This window comes from Haliotis rufescens, unplaced genomic scaffold (genome assembly GCF_023055435.1).
Source record: "Haliotis rufescens isolate VD_foot unplaced genomic scaffold, xgHalRufe1.0.p SCAF_10, whole genome shotgun sequence".
Classification (NCBI taxonomy): domain Eukaryota; kingdom Metazoa; phylum Mollusca; class Gastropoda; order Lepetellida; family Haliotidae; genus Haliotis; species Haliotis rufescens.
Window position 1 is genome coordinate 28,198,378 of NW_025963780.1, and position 17,630 is coordinate 28,216,007.

General features: G+C 36.9%; 1 protein-coding gene across 3 annotated transcripts in view; it reads right to left on the reverse strand.

The window, feature by feature from the left end:
• Positions 1 to 17,630, reverse strand: part of LOC124135046 (SWI/SNF-related matrix-associated actin-dependent regulator of chromatin subfamily A-like protein 1) — a 55,963-nt gene that overhangs the window by 18,782 nt on the left and 19,551 nt on the right. For all 3 annotated transcript variants that reach the window (XM_046500210.2, XM_046500211.2, XM_046500212.2), the window contains exons 10-15: positions 17,375 to 17,507; positions 13,595 to 13,665; positions 11,843 to 11,945; positions 10,088 to 10,273; positions 7,567 to 7,667; positions 6,098 to 6,185 (exon numbers count right to left, since the gene is read on the reverse strand). In XM_046500210.2, coding sequence (XP_046356166.1) covers positions 6,098 to 6,185; positions 7,567 to 7,667; positions 10,088 to 10,273; positions 11,843 to 11,945; positions 13,595 to 13,665; positions 17,375 to 17,507 — 682 coding nt within the window. The remainder of the gene's footprint in view (positions 1 to 6,097; positions 6,186 to 7,566; positions 7,668 to 10,087; positions 10,274 to 11,842; positions 11,946 to 13,594; positions 13,666 to 17,374; positions 17,508 to 17,630) is intronic.

The following is a 17,630-nucleotide window of genomic DNA, read 5'->3' on the forward strand; positions in this document are numbered from 1 at the left end:
ATTTATCCTTATAGCTAGAATCCTACAAACAATATGACATGTTTTTATCCTCAGATCAAGAATCCTACAAACAATGACATGTATTTATCCTTATAGCTAGAATTCTACAAACAATATCATGTGTATTTATCCTCAGATCAAGAATCCTATAAAAACAATATCATGTGTATTTATCCTTATAGCAAGAGTTCTACAAACAATATGACATGTATTTATCCTCAGATCAAGAATACTACAAACAATATGATGTGTATTTATCCTTATAGCTAGAGCTCTACAAACAATATGACATGCATTTATGCTCAGATCAAGAATCCTACAAACAATATGACATGTATTTATCCTCAGATCAAGAATCTTATGAACAATATGACATGTATTTATCCTCAGATCAAGACTCCTACAACTAATATGATGTGTATTTATCCTTATAGCTAGAGCTCTACAAACAATATGACATGCATTTATGCTCAGATCAAGAATCCTACAAACAATATGATGTGTATTTATCCTTATAGCTAGAATCCTACAAACAATATGACGTGTTTTTATCCTCAGATCAAGAATCCTACAAACAATATGACATGTATTATCCTTATAGCTAGAATCCTACAAACAATATGACATGTATTTATCCTCAGATCAAGACTCCTACAAACAATATGATGTGTTTTTATCCTCAGATCAAGAATCCTACAAACAATATGACGTGTATTTATCCTCAGATCAAGAATCCTACAAACAATATGACATGTATTTATCCTCAGATCAAGAATCCTACAAACAATATGACATGTATTTATCCTTATAGCTAGAATCCTACCAACAATATGACATGCATTTATGCTCAGATCAAGAATCCTACAAACAATATGACATGTATTTATCCTCAGATCAAGAATCCTACAAACAATATGATATGTAATCATCCTTTTAGCTAGAATTCTACAAACAATATCATGTGTATTTATCCTCAGATCAAGAATCCTATAAAAACAATATCATGTGTATTTATCCTTATAGCAAGAGTTCTACAAACAATATGACATGTATTTATCCTCAGATCAAGAATACTACAAACAATATGATGTGTATTTATCCTTATAGCTAGAGCTCTACAAACAATATGACATGCATTTATCCTCAGATCAAGAATCCTACAAACAATATGACATGTATTTATCCTCAGATCAAGAATCTTATGAACAATATGACATGTATTTATCCTCAGATCAAGACTCCTACAACTAATATGATGTGTATTTATCCTTATAGCTAGAGCTCTACAAACAATATGACATGCATTTATGCTCAGATCAAGAATCCTACAAACAATATGATGTGTATTTATCCTTATAGCTAGAATCCTACAAACAATATGACGTGTTTTTATCCTCAGATCAAGAATCCTACAAACAATATGACATGTATTTATCCTTATAGCTCTAGAATCCTACAAACAATATGACATGTATTTATCCTCAGATCAAGACTCCTCCAAACAATATGACATGTATTTATCCTTATAGCTAGAATCCTACAAACAATATGACATGTATTTATCCTCAGATCAAGACTCCTACAACTAATATGATGTGTATTTATCCTTATAGCTAGAATCCTACAAACAATATGACATGTTTTTATCCTCAGATCAAGAATCCTACAAACAATATGATGTGTATTTATCCTTTTTGCCAGAGTTCTACAAACAATATGACATGTATTTATCCTCAGATCAAGAATCCTACAAACAATATGACATGTATTTATCCTCAGATCAAGAATCCTACAAACAATATGACATGTATTTATCCTCAGATCAAGACTCCTACAACTAATATGAGGTGTATTTATCCTTATAGCTAGAATCCTACAAACAATATGACATGTTTTTATCCTTATAGCTAGAATCCTACAAACAATATCATGTGTATTTATCCTCAGATCAAGAATCCTACAAACAATATGACATGTATTTATCCTTATAGCTAGAGCTCTACAAACAATATGACATCCATTTATGCTCAGATCAAGAATCCTACAAACAATATGACATGTATTTATCCTCAGATCAAGAATCTTATGAACAATATGACATGTATTTATCCTCAGATCAAGAATCCTACAACTAATATGATGTGTATTATCCTTATAGCTAGAATCCTACAAACAATATCATGTGTATTTATCCTCAGATCAAGAATCCTACAAACAATATGACATGTATTTATCCTCAGATCAAGACTCCTACAACTAATATGATGTGTATTTATCCTTATAGCTAGAATCCTACAAACAATATGACTAGTTTTTATCCTCAGATCAAGAATCCTACAAACAATGACATGTATTTATCCTCAGATCAAGAATCCTACAAACAATATGATGTGTATTTATCCTTATAGCTAGAATCCTACAAACAATATGACATGTATTTATCCTCAGATCAAGAATCCTACAAACAATATGACATGTATTTATCCTTATAGCTAGAGCTCTACAAACAATATGACATGCATTTATGCTCAGATCAAGAATCCTACAAAAAATATGACATGTATTTATCCTCAGATCAAGAATCTTATGAACAATATGACATGTATTTATCCTCAGATCAAGACTCCTACAACTAATATGATGTGTATTTATCCTTATAGCTAGAATCCTACAAACAATATGACATGTATTTATCCTCAGATCAAGAATCCTACAAACAATATTATATGTATTTTTTTTATGTGTATTTATCCTTATAGCTAGAATCCTACAACCAATACGACGTGTATTTTTTTTATGTGTATTTATCCTTATAGCTAGAATCCTACAAACAATATGACATGTATTTATCCTTTTTGCCAGAGTTCTACAAACAATATGACATGTATTTATCCTCAGATCAAGAATCCTACAACTAATATGATGTGTATTTATCCTTATAGCTAGAATCCTACAAACAATATGACATGTATTTATCCTCAGATCAAGAATCCTACAAACAATATTACATGTATTTATCCTTATAGCTAGAATACTACAAACAATATGACACGTATTTATCCTCAGATCAAGAATCCTACAACCAATACGACGTGTATTTTTTTTATGTGTATTTATCCTTATAGCTAGAATCCTACAAACAATATGACATGTATTTATCCTCAGATCAAGACTCCTACAACTAATATGATGTGTATTTATCCTTATAGCTAGAATCCTACAAACAATATGATGTGTATTTATCCTCAGATCAAGAATCTTACGAACAATATGACATGCATTTATGCTGAGATCAAGAATCCTACAAACAATATGACATGTATTTATCCTCTGATCAAGAATCTTACGAACAATATGACATGTATTTATCCTCAGATCAAGACTCCTACAACTAATATGATGTGTATTTATCCTTATAGCTAGAATCCTACAAACAATATGACATGTTTTTATCCTCAGATCAAGACTCCTACAACTAATATGATGTGTATTTATCCTTATAGCTAGAATCCTACAAACAATATGACATGTTTTTATCCTCAGATCAAGAATCCTACAAACAATATGATGTGTATTTATCCTTTTTGCCAGAGTTCTACAAACAATACCTGTAATTATCCTTATAGCTAGAATCCAACAAACAATATGACATGTATTTATCCTCAGATCAAGAATCCTACAAACAATATTACATGTATTTATCCTTATAGCTAGAATACTACAAACAATATGACACGTATTTATCCTCAGATCAAGAATCCTACAACCAATACGACGTGTATTTTTTTTATGTGTATTTATCCTTATAGCTAGAATCCTACAAACAATATGACATGTATTTATCCTCAGATCAAGACTCCTACAACTAATATGATGTGTATTTATCCTTATAGCTAGAATCCTACAAACAATATGATGTGTATTTATCCTCAGATCAAGAATCTTACGAACAATATGACATGCATTTATGCTGAGATCAAGAATCCTACAAACAATATGACATGTATTTATCCTCTGATCAAGAATCTTACGAACAATATGACATGTATTTATCCTCAGATCAAGACTCCTACAACTAATATGATGTGTATTTATCCTTATAGCTAGAATCCTACAAACAATATGACATGTTTTTATCCTCAGATCAAGACTCCTACAACTAATATGATGTGTATTTATCCTTATAGCTAGAATCCTACAAACAATATGACATGTTTTTATCCTCAGATCAAGAATCCTACAAACAATATGATGTGTATTTATCCTTTTTGCCAGAGTTCTACAAACAATACCTGTAATTATCCTTATAGCTAGAATCCAACAAACAATATGACATGTATTTATCCTCAGATCAAGAATCCTACAAACAATATTACATGTATTTATCCTTATAGCTAGAATACTACAAACAATATGACACGTATTTATCCTCAGATCAAGAATCCTACAACCAATACGACGTGTATTTTTTTTATGTGTATTTATCCTTATAGCTAGAATCCTACAAACAATATGACATGTATTTATCCTCAGATCAAGACTCCTACAACTAATATGATGTGTATTTATCCTTATAGCTAGAATCCTACAAACAATATGATGTGTATTTATCCTCAGATCAAGAATCTTACGAACAATATGACATGCATTTATGCTGAGATCAAGAATCCTACAAACAATATGACATGTATTTATCCTCTGATCAAGAATCTTACGAACAATATGACATGTATTTATCCTCAGATCAAGACTCCTACAACTAATATGATGTGTATTTATCCTTATAGCTAGAATCCTACAAACAATATGACATGTTTTTATCCTCAGATCAAGACTCCTACAACTAATATGATGTGTATTTATCCTTATAGCTAGAATCCTACAAACAATATGACATGTTTTTATCCTCAGATCAAGAATCCTACAAACAATATGATGTGTATTTATCCTTTTTGCCAGAGTTCTACAAACAATATGACATGTATTTATCCTCAGATCAAGAATCCTACAAACAATATGACATGTATTTATCCTCAGATCAAGAATCCTACAAACAATATGACATGTATTTATCCTCAGATCAAGACTCCTACAACTAATATGATGTGTATTTATCCTTATAGCTAGAATCCTACAAACAATATGACATGTTTTTATCCTCAGATCAAGAATCCTACAAACAATGACATGTATTTATCCTTATAGCTAGAATCCTACAAACAATATCATGTGTATTTATCCTCAGATCAAGAATCCTACAAACAATATGACATGTATTTATCCTTATAGCTAGAGCTCTACAAACAATATGACATCCATTTATGCTCAGATCAAGAATCCTACAAACAATATGACATGTATTTATCCTCAGATCAAGAATCTTATGAACAATATGACATGTATTTATCCTTATAGCTAGAATACTACAAACAATATGACATGTATTTATCCTCAGATCAAGAATTCTACAACCAATATGACATGTATGTATCCTCAGCTCAATAATGTTGCAAACAAAACAACATCTACATATCATGAAGTAATATGGGAACAGGAGAATCTTTAAAAAAAATAGTAAATATAGTTATTCAACAAAATATTTTGTTATGGATGTTCCTTGTGAGTATTACAGCAACACCTCACCTTTTTGTATGACCAGTTACTTTGGCTACCGTCATATCACACGGATAAGCATTTTTATCAAATGTTCATTTGGAGCAACAGAATGGTAAACCATAAACTAAATGTGTGTTAACTGATGGACTGACGGACAAAGATACATAACATAAGTTCACACCAGCGGTGTCAAGGTAAGCAATAACAGCTAGGTGATCAGCCATAGAGAGTGAGTTTGGTTTCATGCCGATTTGAACATTTTTCATGTCAGCTTGAGGTGGAAGGAAAGCCCAAACTGATGCAGGTCCCAGATAATTACTGCTTACCCTGGACCATAGGTTTCAACAGTGCTGAGAAACTAATAAACTTGATCTGGGTTAATCTGGCATTTGAACCCCGGGCATAGGTTTCTGGAACATCTGAGGGATGCAACTCTGTACCACCCATGCCCCACTTGGTGATGGGCAAGTAGTGAGCTCACCTTCATGTGTGTAGTGTCTGCCTCTGAGAAGTTGTCCTTGGTGAGCCCAGCTTTACTCAGCACTTCCAGCTTACTCTGAATGAGAGGCCTGGAAACAAACACTGGGAAAGGTTAGTGTTAGGGTAGAAACATCAAGCACTGGGAAAGGTAAGTGTTAGGGTAGAAACAGCTAACACTGGGAAAGGTTAGTGTTAGGGAAGAAACATCAAACACTGGGAAAGGTTAGTGTTTGGGTTAGAAACAAACTCTGGGAAAGGTTAGTGTTTGGGTTCGGGTTTGGGTAGAAACAAAAACACTGGAAAAGGTTAGTGTTTGGGTTAGAAACGAACACTGGGAAAGGATAGTGTTTGGGTCAGAAAATACTAACACTGGGAAAGGTTAGTGTTTGGGTCAGAAAATACTAACACTGGGAAAGGATAGTGTTTGGGTCAGAAAATACTAACACTGGGAAAGGTTAGTGTTTGGGTCAGAAAATACTAACACTGGGAAAGGTTAGTGTTTGGGTCAGAAAATACTAACACTGGGAAAGGTTAGTGTTTGGGTCAGAAAATACTAACACTGGGAAAGGTTAGTGTTTGGGTCAGAAAATACTAACACTGGGAAAGGTTAGTGTTTGGGTCAGAAAATACTAACACTGGGAAAGGTTAGCGTTTGGGTCAGAAAATACTAACACTGGGAAAGGATAGTGTTTGGGTTAGAGACAACAACAATAATATCACTGAAGAGTTCTTAAATTGCATCTCGAAGGGCATAGTTTTGTGATATTTTATGTACGTTTCACTCACTTTTGACAGCTGGTGGACATGTAACCATCACAAAAATTGTACAGGTAAATAAATGCTAACTTGCCTCAAAAGCAGTAGAAGTAGCGTTACAAACACAGTGCCAGTGCCATCAAATAACCAAAAATGATTATTTTGCTCAAAATAGGGATTTTTCAATTTTCTTTTTTGGAGGTTCATTGAACATTTTAACATGAACCTGTGAACTAGGACATTTTGAAATTCAATTAGGGAATTTTAGTGACATTTTCTGCAGACTTGGGGGGCCAAATATTGGCCTCAGAGCAGGTCTAGATATATCTCTCCACAGGATTAAGTGTGTCATAACTTTCCTCAGCGTGTGGGAATAAACACAAATGGTTCATTCTTGACAGCTCCTTTGAGCTCTGAGATAGCACAAAGCAACAACATGTACTGGCCATTTCACACTCATTTCACAGTCATCCTCTAGAATAACCTGGGCCAATTTGCTTTGCATTGTTTGGGAAGTGGCATCCAAATCTGCATGAAGTCACAGTAATGAAATGACCCAGAGTATTTATCAACATAGCTTGAAGATGTAATAAACATGATAATCGAGATGACACCTGTAGCAATTTATTCATGACACTATTATAAAATGACTCGTAATGTTGTCTCATGGAATTGGGAGTCAATATTTACACATCTGCACAAATAGCTTCATACCATATATAGTCATCAGCAGTTGCCTGGGCAACCAGGTAGTGGACATTGACACAGTCCATCTGCCCTATCCGGTGAGCTCGGTCTTCTGCTTGAACCAGGATCTGCGGAAAACATGTCACAGACAATCCCTGTCAAACAGTGAAGGACAAGGCTGACAGTTCAATGCTACATGGACTTTAATTCTCTGAAGTGCCAGTAAAATATCTTTCTGACAGCAAAGTTTGTTTGCTGTTTAGCGTCGCACTCAGCACTATTCCAGCTTTTTGACAGCGGCCTGTAAATAATCAAGTCTGCACCAGATAATTGATATTGTCAGCAATGATCCATGCCATCGGGGTACAATGAAATGCTATCAACCAATTCACTAAGTCTGACAGCCCAATCCATTTGGTCACCTCTAAAGACCAGCATAGGCTGCTCGGGACCAATTCTAACCAAGAATCCCCATGGGGTCAGTCAGCAAAGAAAAGTCCTCATACTAGATTATTTTGTATTATTTATTACAATCTCATCCCTGCCCACCTATCTACCAAATGAAGATACTCATGAAGATCCGGGTAGAATTTGTCTTCAGCAACCCATGCTTGTCGTAAGAGGCGACTAACGGGAATCGGGATGTCAGGATCGCTGACTTGCGTAGATCGATGCTTATGATATCAATCACTGGATTGTCTGGTCCAGACTTAAGAAGTTACACACTGCCATTATATAGCTGGAATATTGTTTGTGAGTGCAGTGTTAAACAACAAACAAACAAACAAACCAAATGAGTAAAATCCCAATAGTGGTTTATACTCCATGTGACATTTGGATAAGTAACTTATTCATTCAATCATTGTGGCCTAACAGTATAATTTTTCTAAAAACTGAAAATGACACTGAAAGATAACCTGTGGGTAATAAGATTCAAAATCTTCTTGCAGAGACAGGAAATATAAGAGTGAGTGAGTTGGGCTTAACGCCGCTTTTAAAAGCATTCAAGTAATATCACGGTGTGTCTGCTTAATGTGGAAGAAAACCCCGAAATGATGCAGGTCTCCGACTTCTTCCACTTTGGTGAAACCCAAGAGCCTGGGTATGGTGCTGACAAATCATGAATCATGGGTTTCTGGTCTGCCCAAGGGACTCAAATCTGCACAGCAAATTGCGACAACTGGGACACCTGTGCCCCCTGGATATATTAGAGTGAGTGAGTGAGTGAGTATGGTTTTACGCCGCTTTTGGCAATATTCCAGCAATATCACAGCGGGGGACACCAGAAATGGGCTTCACACAATGTACCCGGGTCTTCGGCGTGACGAGCAAACGCTTTAACCACTAGGCTACCCGACCGCCCCCTGGATTTATTAGAGATGGAATAGAGTCAAATCACTATGGTAACATGTACAGTTGTTAACGAGTAAACACAATAACAATGATAACAGTAAGAGTATGGAAGCGTATTAGTGCCACAGTTTAACTATTTTTTATCATCTATGGAGATAATACTTTCATCTATGTAGATGATACTTACATTTACGTAAATAATACTACAATGATAAAAAAATCAAGCATCATCTATGTAGATCATGGTATCATCTACGTAAATGTAAGCATCCTCTACGTAGATGATAAAAAAAATTAGACTGTGGCACTAATACACTTCATTATAAGAGAGTTGGGTTTAACCGCACTGCAATATTTCAGATGCATCATGGCACTTATCCCAAAATGTTACCACATTGAAAAAATGTTACCTAAGTGTTACCACTTTGATAAACCATGAACTCTTGTATGATGCTGACAAACCTTGATGCTCCAGTGACTCATGTCTCCATTCTGTTATGATATATACAGTGGGCCCATTTGCCACCTAAGCTTCGTTTTGAGGACGGATTAATGACAAGATACTAAAAATAGACATCCAAGATACTAAAAATAGACATCCAATCGACATACACTGTTCTTTCTTGAGTTAAAGACGCAGCGATAATGCCAGTATTCTCTAAACTCTCAACTTTGGAATCTCGTCACTTCCAAAACAAACCCGTGGTAAGAGGAATGAGTCAGGGTATTCATCATAATAGGATGGAGATACAATACACTGGATAATCGAGGAGGACGTTCTAGTCACACAGTAAATTTGATTTTCACCTGTATAGGTATGCTGAAAACATGTTCGAACTGATTTATAATCCTATAAAGTGATGCAAAAAAGTAATGTCCCACAGAAACCTATTAGCAGTAAATACTCAAGCATATTAGCAAATGAAAGATAGGAAAACCTTCCACATTGGGGATTTTCTACCAGGTCATCACATACCTTAACCATTGAGATTTTTGCCAGATGTAACACTGCCATAGATCAGCTTATTCTATACTCACCCACACATAAAGCTATAATTCAAAAAAGTATCAAAGTTCAAAATATTGCCAATGGCAAATGGTAAACTTGAAAACCATTTTATTTTCTGATCCCCTTGTATCAGAATACAACTAAATACTCATTCTGAACATTCTCAAATAGTTATCATATAGTTACCCCTGGGTTCCAAAACAGCTCAGCAAATACAACGACGGTTGCAGCGGCCATGTTGAGTCCTGCGTTGGCTGCAGTGATGGACAGCACAGCTGCCTTCACAGACTCACTGTTCTGAAACCTCTGACAGCGAATGTTACGCTCCTCGGAGGAAGTTTTGCCATCAATCCGAATAAACTCGGGCCCATTCTGAATTTGATGAAAGCAAAGAATTCAAAACAAGAGGCATCAAAACAAACCTGGACAGGTGGTAAACATGGAATATTATGCCCATAATAAAACCTGGGCCTTTGACAAGTTGAGTTTTAACCACCAAGCTAGCCTAACACCCACAAATCTGTTTTCCTCTGAATGACACTTACCTCACAAGACACGATGGCAAAATCTGAATGTTTATTTTACAAGACACAATGGCATCCTCTGAATGTTAGTAACCTTACCAGTAATGATGGCATTTTCTGAATGTTGCTAACCTTACAAGACACAATGGCATCCTCTGAATGTTGCTTACCTTACCAGTAATGATCGCATTTTCTGAATGTTGCCAACCTTACAAGACATGATGGCATCCTCTGAATGTTGCTTTCCTTACAAGACAAAATGGCATCCTCTGAATGTTGCTTTCCTTACAAGACATGATGGCATCCTCTGAATGTTGCGTACCTTACAAGACATGATGGCATCCTCTGAATGTTGCGTACCTTACAAGACATGATGGCATCCTCTGAATGTTGCTTTCCTTACAACACATGATGGCATCTTCTGAATGTTGCTAACCTTACAAGACATGATGGCATCCTCTGAATGTTGCTTTCCTTACAAGACATGATTGCAAAATCTGAATGTTTATTTTACAAGACACAATGGCATCCTCTGAATGTTGCTTACCTTACCAGTAATGATGGCATTTTCTGAATGTTGCTTACCTTACAAGACACAATGGCATCCTCTGAATGTTGCTTACCTTACCAGTAATGATCGCATTTTCTGAATGTTGCTTACCTTACAAGACATGATGGCATCCTCTGAATGTTGCTTACCTTACAAGACATGATGGCATCCTCTGAATGTTGCGTACCTTACAAGACACAATGGCATCCTCTGAATGTTGCTTTCCTTACAACACATGATGGCATCTTCTGAATGTTGCTAACCTTACAAGACATGATGGCATCCTCTGAATGTTGCTGTCCTTACAAGACACAATGGCATCCTCTGAATGTTGCTTACCTTACAAGACATGATGGCATCTGAATGTTGCTAACCTTACAAGACATGATGGCATCCTCTGAATTTTGCTTACCTTACAAGACATGATGGCATCTTCTGAATGTTGCTAACCTTACAAGACATGATGGCATCCTCTGAATGTTGCTAACCTTACAAGACATGATGGCATCCTCTGAATGTTGCTTACCTTACAAGACATGATGGCATCTTCTGAATGTTGCTAACCTTACAAGACATGATGGCATCCTCTGAATGTTGCTTACCTTACAAGACATGATGGCATCCTCTGAATGTTGCTTACCTTACAAGACATGATGGCATCCTCTGAATGTTGCTTACCTTACCAGTTATGATGGCATCCTCTGAATGTTGCTTACCTTACAAGACATGATGGCATCCTCTGAATGTTGCTTACCTTACCAGTAACGATGCCATCCTCCAAATGTTGCATACCTTACATGACACAATGGCATCCTCTGAATGTTTCTTACTGACAAGACACAATGACATCCTCTGAATGTTGCTTACCTTACATGACACGATGGCATCCTCTACAGCATCCAGCATCTCTTGATGATGTGCGAACACGATGAACTTCTTGTCCGACTCCAACATGTCCAGTATGTAGTTTCTATAAGATGGAGAACGTGAGGTGGTTGAGGTGAGGTTATTTCACCTGTACAGCTATGTGATATGTGCATGTACATGTGTGTGTAGCTGCTTTTACTAGTTCCCACTACGTTTACTAGTCCTGCTTCGAGCTGCTACCCCAATGAGACACCATCCCACAGTTTAATGTGGATACCTGATCAGACACTGTATACCAACTCCTTGCTAACCCCTTAGTAATGTGTGACAGGTAACAACAGTATCATCTTCTACATCTTTGGGAACCAACCAGCGACCTTTCACACTCCAGGCAGGATAGATGGTTGAAATACTGCTTTGGACAGTGTTAATAATATCACACAATCAGCTCAGTGATGCAGGTCAAAGATTTTGACCACTTTGGTCAAGGCAATGGTCATGATATCTGGGATCAAAACCAGCAACGATCTAGGCAAGTTAAGGAAATGAGGGTGGGTGGATCTAAAATAAACGTTGAATGTACCTATTTCAATAATACAATGATAATTGTTTTGATTCAAGTGACTTGGATCCTGAAACAATTTCTCTAATATAACAAGCATGAAATACTCATATCATCTGCCAATATGACATTTCCGGTTGTGTGCAAGGCATAAGCCCTCCATAAGTTGTTGCCATGGAAACTCGAAAAATAAATTTACAAAATCCCAAACTGTCAAAAGGCAGGAGTTCACCATTTGACCTATCTATGTGCGAAGTTTGGTTAAGATAACTCTCATGTTTTTTATTTCTGCTGCCGGGAAGCAAAATGTGACGGATGGACGGACGGATGGATGGACGGACGGACGGACAGACAGCACCAATTCTTATATCCCCTTGCCACTACGGAAAGGGTGGCCCAGTGGTGGAAGATGCCAGAACTTGCCTGTGGTTTGGATTCGAAAATTTAACCTAAGATCCATAATCTGTAAGGGGCATATCAATGCAGACCTTTGTCCCTCTGGCACACTATGACACTATGAACAGTATTTGAGCGAGCATTTCCAGGTCATAGGGCAGGATGAGGAAGAGGCAATTTCTGAGTGAGTGAGTTGGGTTTAATGCCGCTTTAAACAGTATTTTAGTTATATCACAGGTGTCAGCTTAAAGTGGGGGGAAAGCCCGAAGTGATGCAGGTCTCAGACATTTACCAATTCTGTGAAACCCTCGAGCATGGGTATGGTGCTGACAAACCTAATCAGGGCGAACCAGTTTCTAGCATGTCCAAGGGACGCAACTCTGTAAAGAGAATTACGGCACCTCAGATGGCTGGGCCACCCATGCCCCATTTTCTGATTTGACATTCATAAAGGTGATAATCAGTCTTGGCTCCAATAACAAAAGGTTTCCGACTGAAAACAGTTTGTCCCCTTTCTTATTGTAGGTTCAGTGTATCTTGAAATCAAATACTCAAAAACATAGCCCCTTGGCCATAAAGTCTGTGTTATATAATGATATGGTTTAGCTTGTGACAAGGTTACTAGGAAGTTTTAGAACTTATTTGAGCTTCTTTTTCACCTTTGATGGCCGTCCTTGAAGCTGAATTTTCTTAGAAATTACATAGTAACTATTTTGTCTAAAATGAACTCGACTAACAGACATTTCCAGACTAACAGGGCATGAACTTATGAGCTTTTGTGGTGAGCTTCCCACCTGACAGCCTTCGTCTTGGCAGTGCAGGTGTGGTGGAAGTACTCTAACAGGGCTCCTCGTCTCTCCATCCCCTGAAACAACAGATATAATGCAGATTATGCTGCTATTTAAGACAGGATTAATTTATGAATTCCGATATCTTATTTCTTTAAACGTGACAGTATTAATCCATTAGTCAATACTGTTGTCACTTATACGACAGTTCTTAATGTCACTTTATATCTTGTACAGTGCCGGTGACTCTCGTTGTCTGGAGAAATGCTTTGATAAATCTTCTCAGAATACAATTTCATTCTGTTTTATCACCTGCACCAGGTGCAACCAAGTGAATTATTCAGGTTGCACCACCAAAATATTGGCTGCAGCATTTCATCATAAATTTAAACACTGTATTTTCAGTGATTTTGAATAATAAATAAATTCAAAGAAAATAAACTTGAGAATGAGCTCAGGTATTTTATTTTGAGAAAATCTGTATATGGCTTTTCACATCTTGATATCCAGTAAACAACCTTAAACAGAAGTGTCAAAGTGTCTGTTTGTTGTGATTGTAACCTCATGAGTGACTGTTCAAGTGGTATTTGTGAAGAATTAGTTCCGCAGGTTCGCTTCAGACCTGTTTATTTCACAATTATAAGCAACTTTTGTTTCCTGGATTCTAAAAGATTTGCAGCAAGTTCTAAAAGAATTCAGTTTTCCACTGTTATCAAATATAACTGCTGCCTTGCACTTGTGGTGGGAAATGTTACCTGCACTGGTGCACCTGGGATAAAGCAAAATCGACCCCTGCTTCTGAATAATTATCTCACCAATTTGACTCAAATCTCCCTGCCATCTCAAAACTGTTGAAAAGCGAGAAAAAGAGCTTTAACATTTTTTTGGTTAAAGGGGCACTGATCTAACGCAATTCCCCGGACTGGTTGTTGCCTTTGTTATTGTTTTTTCCCCGTGAGTACCCGGATGATACGCAACGCAACTGAGCGTGACCAGAGACTGGGCTACCGTCTGCAAGGACAGCTAAATAAACTTGGAGGCTGGAGGCAATATTTGTTTTACGCATTTTTGAACACTGATTAGTTTAACCGTGATCTATAAAGATTTCGACAAAAGGCGCATGTTAATTAATTTCTTCAGCCTAAACAAACAGACAAAAAGAACGGCGGAGCTCATCGTATGTCGTCATTTGGAAATACCCCAGATGGTTATAGTTTAATAATAAAAAAAAAGTATCCATGCAGTGAAAGCATTTTCGGATTTCGGATTGTGACGATAATACGATTACTACTCACTTGTTGTCATCCACGTTTTCTGGTATAACCCTACACTTGTGTATTTGTCGTCATTCACTTGATGCTCAGTTAATGAATTTACTACGGGTACAATTAGTGGTAGCACCACTTAGATTACCTGACAAAGGTTCCCATTTGGCATTTATTGTGTCGGGGGTAATTATTCAATCTAAATCCAGGTTTGAAGTGAGGTGAAATGTGTGTTATGTAATATGCACATGGCAGCCCAGCAAGAGGTGAATGATCAGTTCATTTACTTTTTTTGTAAATCAACGGATCGTTCCTAGTCATCAAAGGATTAACAGAAAATATGTTGATTGATTAATCACTGTTATCTTGCACAGTGGATATGTCAAAAGGGAGTGTTTACATGTCTAGGTTTACTAAACAAAGGGAATACACTCATATCATGGCGTGAAGTGTCGATGTAAAAACAACATACTTTGTTCAAAGGGTTAACTAATAATACGTTGATTGATTGCTCATTGTTATCTATCACTCAATGATTTTTTTAGGAACCGTGGACGGTATGAAAATAGTTGTCACGTGGGCTTTCTCAGCCGACCCTTGAGACTTGACACCTATGTGAAACACCTGAAACAATCTAAGTGATCAGTTGAGAAAGGAACACGGGTTATTATATCCCGAAACGATATATATCTTTAAAAATATTTGATTGTTACAGAGACACGTGACATCGAATAAGTTTCTTTGTACAGCTGCAGACGAGTGGGATATTGTTCCTTTGTGTGGATATTCACGGATACATTCCTCAAACAAGGAAGCTGCCCAAAATTTATACACATAAATTTGGTAGGTTGTAATTATGGTATTTGCATTTTGTTTTCATTCATTCGCTGTAGCATTGAACCGATTCGTGTTGTTCCTCTACGTCTTGGTTGGGAAATTCTTCAGATTGACTAAAATTGATTAAGACGATCAAAAGGGCCTAACAACATCACAACAGATTATTATGTTGGATTAGAAGCCAAACAACATAGAAATGTACTTTTCAGCGTAACCTTTTCAGTCTCTTGGTGATGACATTAAACATCAAAATGTTTGGAATTCGTTATCATAATAATACAGATGGAAATGTTTTTCAGTCACTTTGTAAAATAACTGAATATTTAGGCGTTTAATAAATTTGAAAATGTTACACATTTTGACAGTAAAAAAATATACACACTATAAAAAAAAGCAATGCTCAGGTGAAATATTTACTTTGTGTTGAAAGTCAAAATAGTGTAAACGAAAATCGCAAAATTACCAAGCAAGTGACTTATCAAAATTTCGTCACCATTACCGATACTACCCGCAAAGATACCTACATTTCCTTATTATCTCGAAAACTGTATTTCATTTTGTTGATCAATGTGACCGTACGCCCTTATTACTACCCATAAAAGTGACTAATGCGCTTATGAATGGCGCAGCAGAGGTCGCGAACTAGTCTAGATTTCTGCTATACATCCGGGTACTCACTGGGAAAAAAACAAAACAAAGGCAACAACCAGTCCCGGGGAATTGCGTTAGATCAGTGCCCCTTTAACCCCATTTTGAACAATAATTCAGTTACATCACAGTGTCAGCTTTGTGTGAAAGGGGAATCCAAGGTGATGCAGATCATTATAGATACTGTAAAACATGAAATTAATGAGTCTCCAAAAGAATGCGACCGCTGGGCCATAGTCAAAAATGTGACTCAATATGAATGCAACACCCCCTCTTCTCAGGCATCAGTGGATTTATATCTAAACAAAATGTCCTCTGTCAGGTTTACTGGAGAATCCTCACCCTCATCAAACCTTACATTAATCCAATCACACACCAAATAGCACCGAGTATTAGTGTTGAGTAGAGTACTTCAGCTAAAACAATACGTGTGCGCTGGCTCGTGTCAGCCTTTGATGCAGTCGTAAAGATCAAAGACACCAGGTTGGGTGGCGTCTGTCTGGACTTGCAGGTGTGATCAGTGATGACATGAGTGAGTAGAACGCTTGTCTTGACCCCAGCAGTGACAATTCACAGGATGTAATTAGTGTTTGAATGACATTGTTCATATACTTGTAACAAGTGCTGCTCAATAAACAGTGATGTGGAATACATAGTTGTTTGTTTTCAGCGTATGTCTAAGTTGGTATTTCTGCTATCCAAAATGTCTTATTGTTGATATAAATGCGATGTTTAAAAATGCGAGCAAAGACCACTCACATTTTTCGCATTTAATTCACGCTCGCGTTATTATCAAGATTTACAGTATTTAAAACTTGGTGAAACCCTAACAATGGCTAACATGGTGTGCAAGCAATGTGGGAGGAAAGCCTGAAGTGATGCAGTCAGACATTTACCACTTTGGTGAAACCCACGATCACAAGAACGGTGCTGACAAACCAAGAGTCGTAATCTAATCTAAAGTAACATTTGAACCCATGCTCATAAAATCCTGGCATATCAAAGGGACACAACTCTGTGAGTTACTGCTGTTCACCTTGAGGTTCTTGTGATCCAGGAGTTTGGAGGAGTTCTTCAGGTCCTTGTTCGACTTGATGTCCTGGGGATCTAGCAAAACCATCTGACGGACCTTGGCAGGTAACTGGGACAATACGTCCTTCTTCTGCCGTCTACAAGCAGGAACTTCAATCAGAACTATTGGACTATCAAAGGCTATTGAGTTTCACTATGTCTGTTTGTTATCTAATGCTGCTCTTCACAAATTCCAGCTATGGCCTACAGCCTGTAAATAA